General features: G+C 25.6%; 1 protein-coding gene across 2 annotated transcripts in view; it reads left to right on the plus strand.

The window, feature by feature from the left end:
* Positions 1 to 20,016, plus strand: part of LOC145837951 (BOS complex subunit ncln-like) — a 53,574-nt gene that overhangs the window by 27,401 nt on the left and 6,157 nt on the right. The window contains exons 9-12 of one of the 2 annotated variants that reach the window (XM_082945446.1): positions 5,538 to 5,684; positions 12,593 to 12,709; positions 14,463 to 14,561; positions 15,419 to 15,522. In XM_082945446.1, coding sequence (XP_082801572.1) covers positions 5,538 to 5,684; positions 12,593 to 12,709; positions 14,463 to 14,561; positions 15,419 to 15,522 — 467 coding nt within the window. The remainder of the gene's footprint in view (positions 1 to 5,537; positions 5,685 to 12,592; positions 12,710 to 14,462; positions 14,562 to 15,418; positions 15,523 to 20,016) is intronic. The other variant, XR_014370021.1, reaches the window with a different exon arrangement.

The raw sequence follows: 20,016 nt of genomic DNA on the forward strand, positions 1-20,016 counted from the left end.
TGATCACCTTTTTTTAAATAAGCTAATTTCACATAAACAGTTTGGTTTTCTACCTAATCGATCATCTAGTTATCAACTGTTGAATTGCTTACACTCATGGTTGGTTTCATTTCTAAGCAATAAGTCAACTAAAGTTATTTACACAAACATTCAAAAGGCTTTTGACTCTGTATCCCATTTTAAACTAATAAAGACTTTAACTCAATACAAAATTCATAAAAGTTTAGTTAGCTGGTTCAAAGAGTTTCTTGAAAACAGAACCCAAAAAGTAGTTATTGGTAACACTTTTTCAGAGTCTTTACCTGTTTTCAGTGGAGTGCCTCAAGGAGGGGTTATTGGCCCACTTTTATTTATAATTTATATCAATGATATAGCTTTAGAAGTAGATGTTGATAGCAAAATAATTCTCTTTGCAGACGATACAAAAATTTTTAGCCATTCTGACACAATTCTACAAAAATCTTTGGATAAAATTTATCATTGGCTAAAAGAAAGAAAACTAGTTTTAAATCCTAGTAAATTTCAGGTTCTAAACATTCAAAAAAATACATCTAGTATCACTTCTGAATTTAGAATAAACAGCATAAGGTTACCTTCAACTAAAGTGTTTAAAGATCTCGGAATTTTTATTGCTGAAAACATAAAATGGAACCACCATATCAATTACGTTTATCAAATTGCATCAACTATTTCTTTTCAAGTTTTAAAGAGTTTTAAATCTACAGATATAAACATTCTAAAAAAAAAATATCTCGTTTACATTCGTCCTAAGTTAGAATACAACACACCAATTTGGTCTCCATACCTGAAGAAAGATATTAACCATCTTGAATCCATTCAAAGAAAATATACAAGAATAGTCTTCAACCGTTGCAACATCTCATACACATCTTATTTTGATAGACTCTCAAAACTTGGTATTAAGTCTTTAGAGTATAGAAGGATTGAGTTTGACTTAATTACTTTTTTCAAACTGATTAATAGTGAAACTACAATTAATTTACAGTTTATTTTTGAACCTCATAAATGTACTTATTTACTGAGAGGTAACAACAGAAAATTTACATGCAGACATAATTTCAATAATAATCAGGGTTCGTGCGCGTCAGGCTAAATCAGGCTAAATCAGTTTTTTTGAAAAAGGTTGAAAAACGTCAGGCTAAATCAGTTTTTGTGTTTAAAAATTTGAGAATCTCAGTTTTTGTCAGTTCAAATGCATGAAATTTTTTTAATTAAGATCAAATTGAGATGTGAATTTATTTCTAAATAAAGATTTAGTTATTAAAGACAAAATCAGTCAGTATTTGTAAAAATAAGTGCTTAAAACCTTTTGTTGAATCTCTAAAATAATTTTAAGAATCTTCATTATTTTGTTTTTAGTAGATTATATACGTCATAACTATAAAAATTCATAAAAAAGTACAGTTTAAACATTACAGTTTAGTTCAACAACTTGACTGTTTGTTTGTATTTGTTTACATGAGCTTTGTTTTTCAGAGCTTAGTTGGTTAAACTGTTTTAATTTCTAATATAAAGGCTTTTATACCAAATACTTTATAGATTAATACTCTTAGCAGTTTGTTCACATATTTTATTTTCTGTTTATTCAAAGTTATTAGAGATATTCACAAGACTAAAAATTACTTATGTAATATCATGATTATTTTGGTTAGTTATTTTAAAAAATTAGATTCTTTAATGATAACATAAAGTTTTTGAGAGATGTGTTTAATTACATTTTGTTTTTCTTTTACAGACTTTTTCAAATTTCTGTTTTAATAAAAGCTTCTGGTCCAGTCATGTAACTTATAATTGACAAATTCAAGTACTAATTGACACGAACCTTGTATATGGGTGATAAGTTGTGGATGTAACTAAGCCCCAAAATTTAATAAAGGTATGAATTCATTGAAGCAGAAATTATAATGACCAGTTAAAAATATTCAAGTTGCTGGGTAAGGGATTGATAGATGTTGAAAAATAATTCATTTAAATTTTTATTTTCTTTAAAAGTAGTTTTGTGAATACTTTTATTGCGTTAATTTGCTAATTAAGACCCCCCGATACCCAAAATGCCTTCTGAAGGTGATTTTTTCTACTTTGAAAAAATGTCAGGCTAAATAGGTCTCTGTCAGGCTAAATGAAAAGGAATTTCGCGCACGAACCCTGAATAATGTTTTGCATAATTCTTTTTTTTTATCGATCAGTTGAATTATGGAACAAGCTTGCAAACGAATTAGTTTCTTGTAAAAAAGTTGAGCATTTTCGGTTAAGGTTAAAAAAGTTTGATTTAAATAAATATTTTGTCAGCAAAATTCATAAGTAATTTTTTTTTTGTTGTTGTTATTTCTTCATTAACCACTGGTTGTATTTGTCTAATTTGGTTTAATCTATAGCTTTATTTTATTAGCGGCATCTTTCCTCTGTGTATAACAAAACCTGTTCCTTAATACATAGTTTATTGGCCTGTTAAAGTGCTTGGGGCCTTGGGTTCTTAAGTTTTGTTTATAGTCAGTGTTCTCAACATTTATCAGCTACTACGAAAGTCCAACAAACGCTGAATTATCTGAGTATTAAAGATTTGAAAGTAAATATGAAGCAGGCTCTCCTAACAAAAGTGAAAAACGTTGTTCAGATAAAAGCGGTTCTAGTTATACGAATAAAAGTGAAACAAGTTGTATGGATAAAAGTTAAACCAGTTACTCAAATGAAGGCTGAACCAGTTGTTCAAATAATGTGAAGCCAGTCGTTCGAATGAAAGTGAAACCAGTTTTGGAGTGAAACCATTTGTTCGGGTGAAGTTGAAGTAGGATATTGTTGTTCTCTTTTCGGAAGCACCGGAATTATAAATTTTGTGTTATAATTTTTGTGTTTTTATGTTAATTTTTAAACTTTAATTAGTTAAACTTTTTTTTTTTCATTTTTAATGTACAATTTTGGTTTATTTTTGTCTTTTTGTTGTATGACTTTCTGTATAAGTGGCCTAGGTTTTGATGCCTGGGTCCTTCGTATGACAATAAACTTACAATAATAATAAATTTATATCTGATAAGCTCTTTTTTTGCAGTTCAGTTTTATTAAAGTAATGTAGTTTTAAGGGAAAACGTAATAATTGTGAAAAGGAAATTTTAGTGTAATTATAAAAAATATTTATTGTATACTTAAGTAAGTATGTACTCTTAGCTTATCAAAGACTTATGTTTTATTGTAGGAATCAGTATGACTTGCTACAGTTGACTTTAATAATTAATGAACCTTAATTTTTAAAATTGATTTTTTACTACTAGAAGCTGTTATATATAAGGAGCTGCAAAATAAAGTTGAAAATTAAAAAAAAAAATAAAAAAAAATATTAATATTATAACTTAAAATAACAATTTTAAAAAGTAGTACGTAAATTGAAAACTAACTGTAGTAAAACTTTTTTTATTTAAAGCTTTTACGGCAATTTTAAGCTTTGTTTGAAAGTAAAGTTTTTAGAATTAAAAAATGAAGTTACTGATGTATCAACTTCAGACTTTTTTCAAAATGCATTCGATTGACCAACAATCAATAACACTAAGATACCAACAGTTAAAGTTTTTAATGATTTAGAAATGTACATCTCTAAAAATTTAAAATGTAATGAACACATAAACTTTTTATATAAAGTTGTTCAAATTTCATCCTATCAAATATAAAAAAGTTTTAAAACTAATTCAGCTACTATTCTGACAAAACTATTTAAAATATACGTTGGTCCTAAGCTTGAATACAATACACAAATTTGGTCACCCTAAAAAAGACATTAATCAAATTGAGTCGGTGCAAACAAATTTTACCCGTTTTGTATGTAGTCGTTGTAACATATATAATACATCATATAATGATATGTTGGTTAAACTTGGATTGAAATATCTAGAACATAGAAGATAGGATTTTGATTTATTTACTATTTATAAAATTATTAATAGCAAATATAAGGGTTTTTCAGTAAATTTTTCAGTTTTTTCCCATAATAAATATCAGTTAAGGAAAGTGTTCGAAAAACAAAATGTATTCATAATTTTCATAACAGTCTCTGGCAAGGTTCATTTTTTCACAGAGCAAAGATTATGTGGAACAAGTTAACACAGGATGTGGTATCGTGTGAGAGGGTAGAACATTTTCGCTTAAAACTAAAAAGATTTGATATAAATACTATAAATATCTGTAAAATCCATAACTTTCCATTAAATACAATGTTTTTTTTAAATAATTTAACTCATATAAATTAATTACTGATTTGTTTATTTCTCTATTTGTAATATTAATTAATTTTATTAGTTTTGTACGATAATTTATTTATTTGGTTATACTTTCTTACGGATGCGTATTTATCATTTCTTTTTAGTATGTACCAGGGACGTAGCTAGCTCAAAAAAGTTATGAATCTGCAAAAATTGAAATATCTAAAATGACGCTTAATAACGTCTTAGCGGGAACACAGAAATTTAAACTACCTCTAATTAATATGCAGTTATGTTAATGCTTCAAAAATGGAATGTTGAATTATGAGTGATAACTGAATACAAGGCAGTTTATTTTGGTCCACACCCCCTATGACTCTTTATGTGTTGCCACTTGTGTAAACCCAAAAAACTTTTATTGAAAATAAGTATAAGAAAATCACAATTTAACTTTAAAACATTTAACGTAGTCAATAATTTACAAGATTAAATTATGCAAAATTTTGTAACATAAAATGGTATGATTTTGATTTTTGAAGAAAAAGCTACAGCTTCCATTAGAATCAATTTTGCAATGCAGCTTTTTGACAAATTAAATCTTTAATGCCCTAAATGTACACAATTTAGATGTATTTAATTCGTTTAATTTTTACGACACTAAAAGTGCTAAAGAGTACATATATAACAAAAATTTTTCTCAGTGCATAACTAAGTATAAATGAATACTAAAAGCTAAAAAAGCAGAGTCTTTTCAAGCTGAAGTATAAGCAAGTTTTTGCGCACATAAGTATGCGTTTCTGCAGATTTGCAGAAATGTACTAAGTTATCGCCTTTTATATTTCGCAAATAAATAATTTAACTTATTAATGAGTTCTTCATAATTTTAACTTAGTATGATCTTTTGTTTATGTTTATATTTTGTGGTAATTTATTTTTTTTATTTTCTTCTTGTGTCTCCTGTTTAAGTGGCTCAGGTTTTGATGCTTGAGTCCAACATTGCACAATAAATAATATAATAATATTGTATGTTTTGTATTTGTTTCTGAGTAAGCTGTGTTGCCTATTTGATGTTTATTTAATTACACATTTGCTATTACATACTTATATACATTATTTTAAAGCCAATTTTTTCAAAAATACTTTAGCCCGCAAAAGAGTTGTTCCTTTTATTGTGGTCTGCGCATAAAGATTTTAAAATTTGGCCGATTCCTCATAGGTCTGCAGACCTCCGCTCTAAATAGTTTATGTTTTGTTTTAATTTAAATCCTTAATGCTAATTAAAAACCTCTTTAATTTAAAGTGATATTTTATTGATAATAAAAAATGCAGGAAATTGAAAATGAGATGTACCAAATTGAAACTTCAATGGTCCACAAGAAAATAAACATCAACACTGAGTTGTCCGCGTGGGAACACGAGAAGTTTTCAAAGAAGAGACTGCACGCTGTCACCTTTTCTACACTACCTTCTTACGACGTTAGTTAAAGTTGATTAAAAAAAATATATACATAATAGCGGTTTCGATACGCTTTACTTTAATTAGATTTAGTTTCACTAGTATGTAAAATAAATGCCTTGTGAAGAAAGAAAGATATTTAGCTTTTCTTAAAGAAACTTCTTCTAAAATAATATAGTTAACCTATTGTTACTTTATGATTCCCACTTTTCTAAATTTTTGTAATTATCTAAAATGCTAGATTTCCCTAGATGAAATTGAAAATTTTGTGAAAGTCCCTAGATTTTATTTTTTTCGCTTGGTCATTAAAATTTTTGCCATAATATAACTGATATTATTTTTTTGTTTTATAAATTTTGTTTATGTTTTAGAGTTATATTTTTATTTAAAAAAATATAGTTTAAAACTATAGCAAATTTAGCACGATATTAACAGTATTTTTTAGGTTTTTGTTGGTTTTTAATATATGTGAATCTAAAGTTATCAATATCTAAAATTTGGTAATTTTTTCTTCAATAAATAGTTCCTTATCTTAGAACAATAACTAAATACTGTTTTCGTTAAGAGGTTAAAGCATGTTCTAAAGACTAAAGTAAGTTGTTGTTTTATTATAATTGATTTGGAGTTCAAAGAAATAGTTATCTTTTAGGAAACTAAAATAGTTCTATTTTTCCACTATTATTTTTTAAGTAAACTGCATACCTGTTAATCCGGCTATGTTGGGCAAGCTTTTTTGTAATTATGCCGGATTAGCTTTTGGCCGATTAAAAACAAAATATTTTTTTTTATTTAAATAATACACCTATTTAGTATTATGCGATGCATATAATAAAACGCACACTAAATTTTCTTTTAATGTTATTTCTTTTCATTTTTTCAGCGAACCTAACAGTTAAAACACACAAAAAGTTAATTATGTATGACTTTAATAAAGTCTAAAGTTTATTTAACGAAAAGAAATCGCATTGAAACTATTCAATTTATACCGGTTATTCAATAACTAAGACGATTTTAAGCTTTCAAATAAAAGTTACATCTGTAAAGGTTTAACTTTGAGAATTTACGTGCATTAAAAATATTCTAGTTACGTAAATCACAAGAAGATCTAACTGAAATATAGTTATAACAGCTTACTTTAATAATCTTCGAAGCATGTTTAAAAAAAAATCAAATTTAAAAAAAAATCTTTTTTAATTAAAAAAGAAAGTACCATTTAAGCAGATTAATATATGAAAAAAGTCAAAATGAGAAAAATATTAAAAAACTTTAAAAAGTTAAAATAATATTAATACTCAAAATATGTTTTAAATAAAGCAATATAAACATTAAGTTTTGTTAAAGACAAAGTAAGTTGTTTAGATTAGTTTGTTTTTAAAATAAATCCTGGTTGAAAAAATCTAAAAGTAAACAAATTTTGTCTAATTGGGTTAAATTTTTTAGGTTAGATATCATCGGGTTAGAAGTGATTGGGTTAGGAATGATCGGGACTAGATATGAACGGGTTACAAAAGATATTAAATCCAATTTTCAGCTAAAAACTCCCATTTAAATCAATTTAAACTACAATCAGAGTTGCCACACACTCAGCGTTCTCATGAAAACTCAGGATATTTTAAATTCTATAAAATCTAAGGGTAACTCAGGATAATTTGAATTTTCTTTTTAAACTCCTGATGACTCGGGACAGTTTTGTTATTTATAAAAATCTTAGGATAGTTTTAAACCTTTCGAAAAATATCAGGGCAGATTTTTTTCTAAATCTAGAATGATTATCCATTTTCAATGTTTTGTTATCTTATATTACCAATATAGTTCAAGAACATGGTTTTTATTGATTTTTAAGTGCTTATTTAAAATTTTTTTAGCCTTGCTGCTAGTTCTTTATTATTCTTAGAAATAACGTTGTAGTTATTGTTTTTAATCATAAATAAATATTTTTATTTTATATTAAACAGAAACAATTTAGAGATATAAAAGTTTAACTATGCTTAAAAAATTTTGTTTAGTAAAACTATACTGTTTTATACGTCCTTAATTCATTAATATGTTTTTTGTTATAACTTATAAATACTTGTTTTCAGTAAAACATACTAAAAAATGAGTACAGACTCTTGTTGTCTAATCTTTGAAAACAGTATTTTTCAAAAGTTTAGTGAACATCTAATGCAGAAGCATACACATGCAACCTTCTTTGTAAATATTAAGAAAAAAATGAACATGAGGTATTAGTAGTTTGCGCCAGAAGCGAATTTTTTTAAGGACTTAAAAAGACTCAGGATAACTCAGTATAGTTTAAGGTTACTCAGGGCAGTTTTTTGACTCAGAAAGAGGTAATCCTGTACAATGTTAAATGTAACAACTTCAATTTTTACTCAGTTAAGATAGTTAATACTTAACTTGAGTCGTTTTAAATTCATTTAGTAATCTATAACCAACTAAGGCATCGGCTAGGTTCGTTGTAGGTTCAGGAAGCGTAGCAGGGTCACCAACGACTTGATCAGTTGTATACTCCTATAACAGCTTTATTCTCCAAACCAAAATTTTTTTAGTTGTTAAGATTGATAACTCTTTACTACTATAACTAGGTTTTTTGAATAGTAGAAAATAATTTATTTAGAGCCTATTTGAGCTAGTTTAAAACTAATAACAGGGTTGCCAAAAAACCTGAAATTTTGAACAAAATCTCTAAAAAACCTAAAATTCCAAACAATTTTTATTTGTAAAAAAATGAAATTTTGATTAGATACAAAACACATATTATATAAATAATTTATTTTTGTATCATTTATAACTTTAATTATTATAAAGCACATTAAAAAGTTTTATTACAGCATCTTTTCAATATTTTTATAGCATTGCAGACAGTTTTTTACCTTAAATTTAGTTTTATACCAAAAGTGGACAAAAATACTTGTGCTTTGAAAAACTTTGAATAAATTTTTCAAAAACCTTTAGTAACCCTTAGCAATAAAAATTAGAATTGTAATAAATTTCGGACTTAATTGTTTGTTCAAATAAAAAATCTTTAATACTTAGAAAATTGAATCCTGGTATACCTTAAAAATAACTGTAAAAGTAAACTAAAACGAAAATAGTACATAGTTTGAAACGCTCATACAGCCGCTACATGCATCTTAGAGGCTACTTGCGGATTGTAGTACAAAATTGAGCTAATTTTCTCACTACTTATGAAATTTTATGAAAAAGGATTCATTGGTTTCGATAGCGCTGACTAGCGGACAGCTTAACAACTTTTTTTTTTTGCTTAAATTTTTAATAAACAGTTATCGTAATTTTCTAAAGTGTATTAGAATTAACTAGATTGTATTTAGGACATTTTAAGTTATTTATCATGTCTTTTCTTATAAACTTATAATTTTATTTATGTTGTATTAGTTTTTAAACTAGCAGTAAGTTTTCTTTTTAGCTAGAATAGAACAGTATTTAGTTTTTAAATTTAATTTATCATTTCATATATAACTATAAAACAGTATTCAAGTAAATTATAATAAGAAATTTTGAAATTAAAATAATAAACAGAGTTACCAAAAAACCTTGAATCCTTGAAAAACCTGGAATTTGAAAATTCCGGCTAAAAGAACCTGGAATTTGAAAAGCTTCGAAAAACAAACCCGGAATTTTAAACAACTTACATGTTAAGTAGTAAAATTTTGATTTGACACAAAAATCTATTGTAGAGATACCACAGATGTTCTTGTGCTAAAACTTTATTTCAACTAATGGCGTTTCACTGCTCTCAAATAAATTTAAGAACAGATCTACTGAGTCTATAAAATATTAACACACATTAGAAAAAAAGCAGAAAAAGCATGTCAAATTGTAGAGATAATTTTTTTTGTCATATTCAAAAAGTTTTTAAATCAAAATTCACATTTAAACTAGCTTTACAGTATTTTTTCAATGTTGTTATAGTTTTTAACACTGTTTTTTACTTTAAGCTTAATTTTAAACTAAAAATAGACCCTAAAAAATGTAATTTTAAAAACCTGGGTGAAATTTTGACAAAAATATTTGACAACCCTAATAAAAAAGATGTCAAAAAATCTGTTAATAATAGTTACGCAGTTAGAACCATAGTAATAGTTTACGTCGTTTCATTTGGTTACAAGCAAAACTGTAAATGTGTTTAAAATTTTTTTTTGGAAAAAAAGTCGGTCTAAACTGTGGAATGTCAGTCTAAAATTGCAAAATTTTGCGAACGAAGCCTGGTTCTTATTATAAATCAGTTTTGTTAAATCTGGTATATTTTATTTTGTGAATGCAAAAATAGTACAATATAAAATTTTCCAGCAATCAATGATCTAGTGAGCAAAAGAATAACTTTTAAATATTCTTATGGAAAATTTAACACCTTTGTACTAAATTTTTTTAACTTTTATTAAAGTTAATATATTTGATTACTATAAATATTTTATATATGTAAAAGTACTGCAATATACGACTAATAGTAGGCTAGAAAACAAAACAGCAGAAAATCTTATTGTAATGTTCCTATTAACAATTTATGTGTTATTCTTTTGAAAGAAAATGAAACGAGTGCTTGGACACTGCTTGTGATTCTATGTCTACAACTTGCGATACACTCTATACTGTACTGAAAGATTATTGATTTGAATGTTGTCTTTACGTGACTATACGCTTTACTGAGCAATAAAAATACTTATTCAGATTGTTATTTTAATAAGTAGGGCTCATTTAGAACATCTCAAAATTTAATCTAGGAAGAGATCAACAAATAAAAATGTAGAAATTATATACGCACTCAATTTAGGACTACAGTGCTTCCTCGCTAATCCGGCCAAGTTGGGCAAGATTTTTTTGAAAATACGGCCGGATTTGCCTTTGGCCGGATAAGAACAAAATATCGCAAAAATACGTTCCTGACGAAACCAAATGTAAAGGGCGCTGTCTAGCTTGTCAAAGACGCCTCTCTCTACTTTTTTTTTGCCGTTTTAGCAGCTCCAATTAGTCCCAGCTCCTCCTTTTCGGCTTTAAACTTTTTGAACTTTTCTTCGCCTCTCAAAATGTCATTTAAAGTTGACTTACCAATGTTAAACTGGGTCATTATAACAGCTTTAGGCACATTATTGTTTGCCATTTCGCAAACTTTTAACTTGTTTTCAATTGTTAGTTGAACGCGTTTTTGTTTCTTTGCTGTCTTATCCATTTTTTAACTAGATATTTTGATTGTAGTATATTAAAGTGTAACTTGCTTAGCAAAGACAGAAAACTTGCAATGAATAATAAACAAGTTTGTTACAACTGAGCGGGAAAGGTATGAAAAAAAATTTAAGATTATACAAATGATACTTTATTATGACGTAACAATATATTGCTTGCACACTTATATAAAGTAAATTGAATACTTTTTCGAAGTAAAATGAAATTAAACGCTAAAAACGCTAAAGTAAATAAGTGACTTCTCGACTAAAACCGGCCGGATTAGCGAGGAACCGGATTAGCGAGGACCGGATTAGCGAGGAAGCACTGTACCGACAAAAGTTCTTCTGCAACATTTATTAAACAGTTTTCAATATACAAAAGATTAAGTCAGAAAATTTTTAGTTTTATTTAAGGATTTTCAGTTTATATCATTAAAGCTTTCTAGAATATCTGGTCATTAGGGTTTTTTATCTTTAGTTGTGTAACCAACAGCTTGTTCACAATTCTAGCATAATTAGATTGTTGTAACATGTAATTATATGCATACTTTTATTACTTAAATCTTATTGTGTGTATTTACTTATAATTCATCTAACATTTATTAGCTACTTTTTACTTCTATATTATTAGTTTTTTATTTGGTTAAATTTAATATTTATAGTTATTAATAGTGATTTAAAAAAATAACAATTTAGGTAAAAAAACTGGAGACCTTTAAAATTTCGAACAGAAGTCCCTAAAAAACAGAAATTTTACATGTAAAGTAATGTAATTTCAATTAAGTAGGTAACATTTATCATTATGCAAACAAATGATAAAAAAAACATTTACAGTATCTTTTAAATGTTATCATAGTTTGTAAGACAATTTTTTACCTTAAATTTGTTTTTATCCTATTACTGGACAAAAAACTTGTTATTTAAAAAACCTCTAAGAAATTTAGAGAATTTGAAAAAAAAAAATTCTATGGCCACTCTGTATGAAGTATAGATCACTAGTTTGCTAACTATCCTTTTTTAGTTGTTAAAGTATCTAACTATTAAGTGTTAACCAAAATATTTTTATGATGCTATTGAATAAAAAGATTTTGTACACTACATGTCTAGTTTTTTTTATTTAAGCTTTTTACAGCTATTTCTTGTGCAGAAAAGTTATTGACAGTTAAAAAAGTGGCCATATAGTTTGTCAATTTTGGGCATAACATTGACATGTTTTAAAATTAGTACAAGACACTTATGTTTATTCGAACAGTGACATATAAACAATATAAGTTTAAGTACTAATTATTATATTTAAGCTTTTGTTATTTGATAGTTATAAAATGTATTATTTTTTATTTTTACAGATGCATTTAAAATATAAACAATGCTATGGTGCTACTAAGCTTTTATGTGTTTGTAAGCGGATATCTTTATCATATAAAGCTACCTCATTCTAAATTAAAACTAGTCTTGATTATTTATTTGATATTGATTTACGATTAAATCAACAAATGTTATAGATTTTTTTTTAACTATTATGTTTAATTTTTATTACAAAACCTACTTATATATGTTTCCAATAAGTTTGATAAAACTTTAGCAGAAATTTAGTTAAGTCAAATTTAAACTTATTGTAAATCTTGTATCAATAAATATATATTGCAATCTGAATTTTAAATTTACTTAGTCATGCATATAGTTTTTATTAAATTTTAATAAATGTAAATTATATTTAATCTATCTTATTATAAAATTATACTCAGCATCCACTTCGTCGCTCAATTATGGATCGCATGGAATATCTGAATTTTGACTCTCTAGTGAACAATATCGATTTATTAAAAACATCTATTGCCAACACAATCTACAATAATAATCAAGTATGTTTTTTTACTTTTTAGTTATTTAAAAATGTAAAATGATATGGACCATATTTTAAAAGTTTTAGTTACTTTTTTAAAAAATAGTAGAGTAAAAGCCTTGTTAGTAAAGTTATTTCTAGTTACTTTATAAACTTCAGATATATAAAAAAGTTTTACTTTTGAAATGCATAAAAGAATATGTAATTTATTGAACGACAACAATACGCTCAAAATATTTTGTCGTAGGACCTGGTGCACGAAAAAACCTTTCGGTTACCGAATCGCACACCACGGATACCTTTTAACGTCTTGTGCAGGACAAGCTTCTTTTGTTTAGCATATAACTTTACAACAATAATTATTTTTACTAAAATTTATATAGCTATTCAGGTCAGTGTTAAATATGATAGTACGTAATATCTTAAGCCATACATAAGTTAAGAAAATTATGAAATTATACGTAATTAGTAAGAATAAAGCTCTTAAAGCTACAAATTATTATTTAATAGTAGTAATATAGAAGCAAATAATAAAAAAGTTAGGTGTAAAAAAAAGTTTATAATTTCAAGTTATAACTATTATATAGTACAATTAGTGTAAATTTCTAAAATTGTTACTTATTAATTGGTATGCATTTTTGGATTAATATTTAGACGAGTGGTCTTATCGGTTATTAATTATGTGCACACTAAAATTAGAATAAAGCACCAAAGTTCAAAATTCCCCTAAAGTAAAGTCGTACTTATTTATAAAATTTACCTATAGTATCTAGTGTAAGTTTCAAAACATTCCTTAAATATGCTTTAAAACCTTATTTTTTGCTCTTTGATCAAAAACTTCTCAACATTTAGTGTAAGTTTTGAAAGTTTGCCGGAATATTTAGTAGAATTTTCTAAAGTTTTCCGGAATATCTAGTCAAGGTAATAAAACTTTCTCCAAATTTGCTTAAGACCTTTTGTTTTTGCTCTTCATCACAAACTCCGCAGTTTCTAGTGAAAATTTCAAAATGAATTTCGTGAACACTAGTGTGCATGGATGCACCCCGTGAAGACCACTGCTTTAGACTAAAAGTTATATAATTTAAAAAAAGTAAAATATTGTTTTGAAAAGAAAATCCCTTATTTTTATTTTTTTTAAAACTTACTATACTGTTTTTTTTTTCATTACAGATAATAAAAATAGATAATATAAGTATTAATAATACAACAAAACAACTAATGTTCGTATTGTCTACTAAAGTTTCTACGCATTACGTGTTTCATCAGAACAATATAAAGCAAATAGCAAACATTTTTATAAAGAATCACAAAAAAAACACTTTCAAATTAAATTGAATAATTTTAGTTAGCTAATCCTAAAAACAACTTATGCTAACAACTTAAGTTAACTGATGTTGTGTTTTGCGTTGTTTGTTCTTATTTTTAGTTTCATTTTGTTGCTGTTTATGTTATTGATTAGTATTTTTTGTTCTTTTAATATACATATTTTGGTTGTGAAGACAGAGTTGCTGTCTTTTTTTCTTTTATTTAGTGATAACTATTTTTTCGTTTTCGTTCTTTTCTTGGCTACATAAATGGCATGTTTTGTTGTTTTTCGATTTTGATTTAGTTCTGCAGAGTATTTCCCATTTTAAGTTATAGTCTTTGTTTGCGTCTTTTAACACCCATACGTAGTTTGATAACTCAGTAACCATGTCTTTTTTATTTATTATAAAAGCTTACCTTTTCTTTACTAGATAATATAAACAAATTAATATATATTTTTGTAACAGGTAAAGGGAAACCAATTGTTAGGAGAGGAATTTAGTATTGATGAACATGAAGTAAGGTCATGGATTGAGTTTTTATCTTCTCAATCGAGAGCCCAACAGGTTAATTTGTCTTAAAATATTTATTTATGTTTATAATAATTCCTATTTTTACAACAAATCATAAAAAATGTTTAGATTAAATCAATAGAAAATATGAGAATTAGCGTCAGATATTTGCAATATAGATTTTTCTAAAGGTTAATTCAATTTTTTTTATAAATTTAATTATTTTGTGATATCTCTAGATTTTTTCTGTGACTACGTAAAAAATTCAATTTAACAGTCTTTTTATAGATAATAAAACCTAAAAAAACTAGTTTAACTAGTCATTGAATTCTCTTAATGTTATGATTTCGTTTTATTTTTATTATAGTTCAAAAGAATATTCAAAGTTACAATGTTAAGTCTAAATGTTTCAAATAGTTTCATAAACTGATTTTAGTAAGTTTTAAAATGTAAAATATCCAACCTAAAGTATCTAAATTTGTTTTTAAAATGTTTATATTTGTATACAAATACTTATTTTACTAAAGACTACATGATCAGGTCTTCTGAATCTGCAATTTAAAAGTAAAGCTAATTATTGTACTATCTGTATAAATAGATGTTCATATTTTAAGAGCAACGAAACGCCAGCAATTGAATGTAGTATTTGCGTACAAAAATATTTGTTTTTATTTTATGACGGGCTTTGCTTGTCTGTATTTTCGGAATTTAATGTCTTATTATTTTATTTTGGATATTTTTTTTTTAATTTTCGATTTGATGATGCGTTTTTTTATTAAGTTAGTGTAGTTTTCAACTTTAAGTTATTTTGTACAACTAAACACTACTAAAAAAGAATTTACGAAAAGCCACAATTTATTTTTAAAACAATAAACTAATGATTGAACTTATATGTAAATTAAAAAATTCAGGATCTTTCCGAAAATCACATTGTTGTAACAAGTTTAATGAACGAATTAGCACATCATTTAACACCTGCTAATGTCTACACATCAAAGATTTCTCCGGATAAAAGGTAAAAACCAAATTAAAACTATTTTAATTGCTCAGCATAATCTACACTCCTCAATTAGAGAAAAGAAAACTTTGGTTTAGTTATGCGAGAAATATATGAGAACTTTAACCATTTGAGCCGAAAGTCTAAATGCATACTTTCACGTTGTATCGAGAAAAATAATTTAACTAATTGTTGATTAATTCAGGGTTGCCATACACTCAGGCTGTTTTTTTTAATTTATGAGCCTATTTAAATATTTATAAGTTGTTTAAAAGCTTGTTTGAAGTTTTTTCCAAACTCAGGTTAATTTAAATGTTTTTTAAAAGTCTCTTTAATGACTTGATTTTTTATTTATTATATAGTTTAAGTTTTTTATTCAAAGATCAATTTTACTTTTATAGTTATTAGTTCTTAAGGTATTCAAGAATCATTAGCATTATTTTTTATTTATTCAAGGCTTTTACTATATATTTGTAGTTTTCTCTTTAACTCAGGCTAGTTTGATGTAACTCGTGTCAGTTTTTTGTTTCAAAGAATGGCAATCCTGTTAATTCGAATTTTACTTTTTATTGTTTTTATATTTTTTATCAATAGTTTTCTGTAGTAGTATAAAATGGTCGTTCTTTTAAAGTATTATATCACAGAAAGTTGTTAATACTTTACTATTTTTATAAACCTAACAGTTTTTTGCTTTAAATTATCAATCAGTAGTAAAGGTTTATTAATATTTAGAATTGACATAAATTTTCAAAAATGGTAAGCAATTAAATGGAAACCGTATTTGCCATTTGCGATAAATTTTAATTTCAATTGCAAAAGTATTTAATTTTCACTCGAATTAATTCATATCATTTCCCACTTTATGATTTCTATCTGATTTATTTTCATACAATTGATTACAGTATTAAAGTTAATACTTAAATCAATCCAACATAAATAACTCATTTAAAAAAGGTTTATTAATTAATTTCGTTTAGCGCATCCTCAGAATAATCTTGCTAAAAACTGATAATATTATGGTATAAATTTAGTTCTAAAGAATGATTTTGAAATGTCTAGTTAAAAATAGTTACGTCATAAAGTTACACTAAGCTGATTTGTAACTCAATTCTAATTAAAACCTTTTAAACAGACTTTTATACTTTATGATGTAAGTATTTTTAACTAGACATTTCAAAACTATTCTTTATAACTAAATTTAAACCATTAGGGAACGGGTCTAAATTGCGCGAAGACAAAATTGCACGAGGTTACTAAATTGCACGAGAACAAAATTGCACGACTGTACAAAATTGCACGAAGATACTTTTGCTCAAGGACTAGTTTGCACGCGGGAACAAAATTGCACGAAGACTATTTTGCACGGACGCTCAATTTTGCACGGAAGGTCAATTTTGCACGACAGACAGTTTTGCACGGAGGGTCAATTTTGCACAAAAAAATACTAACTTAAAATAACTAAATAAAAAATATATTAAAACCTTTATATTTTATAAAAAAAACAATAAGCATGTATTAGTGTTATTAATTTTAATTTAATTAGGTTAATATTAATTTTATTATTATTGTTTTTTTAATTTATTTAATTTTTTTTTTAAATTGAAACTAAAATATTGTGTTTAACAACTAATTTAAATTAAAAATTTTTTTAATAAAAATAAAACTAGAATTTTATTTTAATAAAAATATCTCCTATTAGAGAATAAACATGTATTAATGTAAACTTAAATTAAATTAAAATTATACTAAAGTTCAATATGAAATAAAACAAGATTAAAAATAAAAATAAATAAATAATATTTACATGGGTAGGTGTTAAAATTGCACGAGCGTACAAAATTGCACGAAGATACTTTTGCACAGAAAAAAACGAGCATACAAAATAGTGATACTATTAAATAAATTTAGATAGGAGAAAATCCGTCTGATGAAATTTTTATTGTGCATTGTTCAGAAAGTTCTGTTATGGCTGTGTACTTTCATAAATTATACTTAAAATTGTTTTTTTTTTGTTTTATAAAACAGTTTTAAACATAATTAATATATCTTTATTTTCTATTTGTCTAAACTTTATCTTAGTTGCATCATTAATTGCTCTGTTTCTCCTGCTCTGTTTTTTCTCATTATCTAACCCAGACTTGCGAAAAAGCACTGTCAGAAGCAATTTTCTTCTTACTTTTTTAGAAGAAAAAGGAGGTACAAGCTTTTGACTAAAATGAAACAAACAAAATGTTACAACAGCTAAAATTAGTTAATTTCGATTTTTAACAAAAATAAAATTATTAATATAAACAAAACTCTATTTGGTAATTATATTTTGATAACGGTTAGAATCTAATTTTATAAACTAGTTTTTATTTTTATTTATATAAATTTTTTTGATTTATTTTTGTTTATTATTTAATTTATTCATTTTGAATTTTTTAATTATTATTATTTCTTTTAAATTTATTTAATTATTAATTTCATTTGTTTTGACTTTTTTTATTAATTTTATTAACTTTTGTTTTGGATTTTTATTTAATCTATTTATTATTTAATTTATTAATTTTTTATTGTTATAAGTCTTATATAATTTTTAAATTTTTTTAAATTTATTTATTATTTAGTTATTTGATTCTTTAAATTCTGACTTATTTTGTTATTTATTTTAATATATTTAGCATTTAATTTTTATTTTTTTCTTGAAAATATTTTTTTTTACTTCAAAATATTATGTACATTTTTTTTAATTTAGATATTATTATTTTATTTTTTTTGATTTGTTATTTTTACTTAATATATTTTTTTTTAATTGATTTGTTATGCTTTACTTAAAATTTTTTACTAAGTTTTTTTTTTTTAGTTTCTTTATTATTTATTTATTAAATTTTCTAGTTAATTTTTTTTTAGTTTTTTAAATATTTTTTTTTTCGTACTTTTTCTATTATTTAGTTATAAAATTTTTAATTCTAATTTTTTTATTTTTTTTAAATTATTATAAACTTTTTCGTGCAAAAGAGTCTTTACGTGCAATTTTGACCCGTCCCTGGGAAGGAAACAAAACCCGTGCAAAATTGACTCTCCATGCTAAATTGTCACTCGTGCAAAAATGACCCATCGTGCAAAAGTGTCTGCGTGCAAAATTGTCTACTCGTGCAAAAGTGAACCTTCGTGCAATTTTGTCTACGTGCAATTTTATCTTCGTGTAATTTTGTACTCTCGTGCAAATTAGTCTTCGTGCAATTTTGTGTTTTCCTGCATTTTTGTCCCCTCGTGCAATTTTGTACGTTTTCGCAATTTAGACAGCTACCAATACCATAATATTATCAGTTTTTAGCAAGATTATTCTGAGGATGCGCTAAACGAAATAAATTAGTAAACCTTTTTTAAGTGAGTTATTTATGTTTAAATTTTTTAATTAAAACTAGTACCAAAACCAAACTATTCAACAATCCAATATTAAAAAATAATGTTTAGTTAATTTAACAAGCTTAAATTGCTTTCTATACTATCTAGCTTTGAAATTAATTTACTTTTTATGTCTATTTGATCATCACGATTAAACTAAAATTACCGTGTTTAACAAAATTGGAAGATAAATGTTCAGTTAGAGTTTTAAAATGTATATATTTTATAACAATAAGTTATTAAAGTTTTAAAACATAAAATTTATTAATTTAAGCCTTGAATCCATCTTTTTTTTAATTTGTAAGACTATTTAAATATTTGTCTTCCTTAATTTGTTTCAAATAAATTAAGCTTAGTGATGCCTTAACTTACAAGATAGAAAATTTATGAGTTTTTATATCACTTAAGCTTGTAAATTTGGATGGTAATTGATTGGATATGAAATAGTTTTGATGTGAACTGGTCAAATGAGAACTAATTTAGATTGAAATCCATCTTATGGGATTTGATTTAGTTACATCAAATGGGAATATATTTTATGTAAATTTATGTAATGGAAGGTGATTTGAGCTGGAACATAGTTTGTAGTCCTAGTCCGGTGGTAGGAACTACCTTTGATTGGGGAAGTCCCGTTTTTTGTGCTAAACGCATAGCTGAAAACGGCTTTTACTGAATTTACCTTACTCATTAGGTTTAACTTAGTAAATATTTAATTAGATTTATATATATATAATTTCTTTAATGAAGTGAGTTTATTGAAAACGTGATGTTAATGTGACAATTAGAAAGTAGAAGTGATAAAGCAGCTAATATACCAGTGGAATAAAACTGCGAAAATAAACACAACAAGTAGATTCAAAATTCTACAAATTAAAATGCTCTTAAAGTGTCTGAATTTCACAATCTTAAATACAAAAATAGTCCTTACTAGTAACTCAGAGTCTTAAATTGTTATGTGCTTCTTGCACGATCTTATGGCTTAACTAAGCACAATATAATACAATAATGCAAATAAACATCAAGATCTTATAAAATGAAAGCCATGAAAAAGTTCTTGGAATTCAGTTAGTGTCTTAAAGTTGGTGTGCCTTCCGCACGGTCTTATGGCTGAACTGAGCACAA

Source organism: Thalia democratica, chromosome 6 (genome assembly GCF_965202585.1).
Source record: "Thalia democratica chromosome 6, ktThaDemo2.hap1.1, whole genome shotgun sequence".
In the NCBI taxonomy this organism is placed as follows: domain Eukaryota; kingdom Metazoa; phylum Chordata; class Thaliacea; order Salpida; family Salpidae; genus Thalia; species Thalia democratica.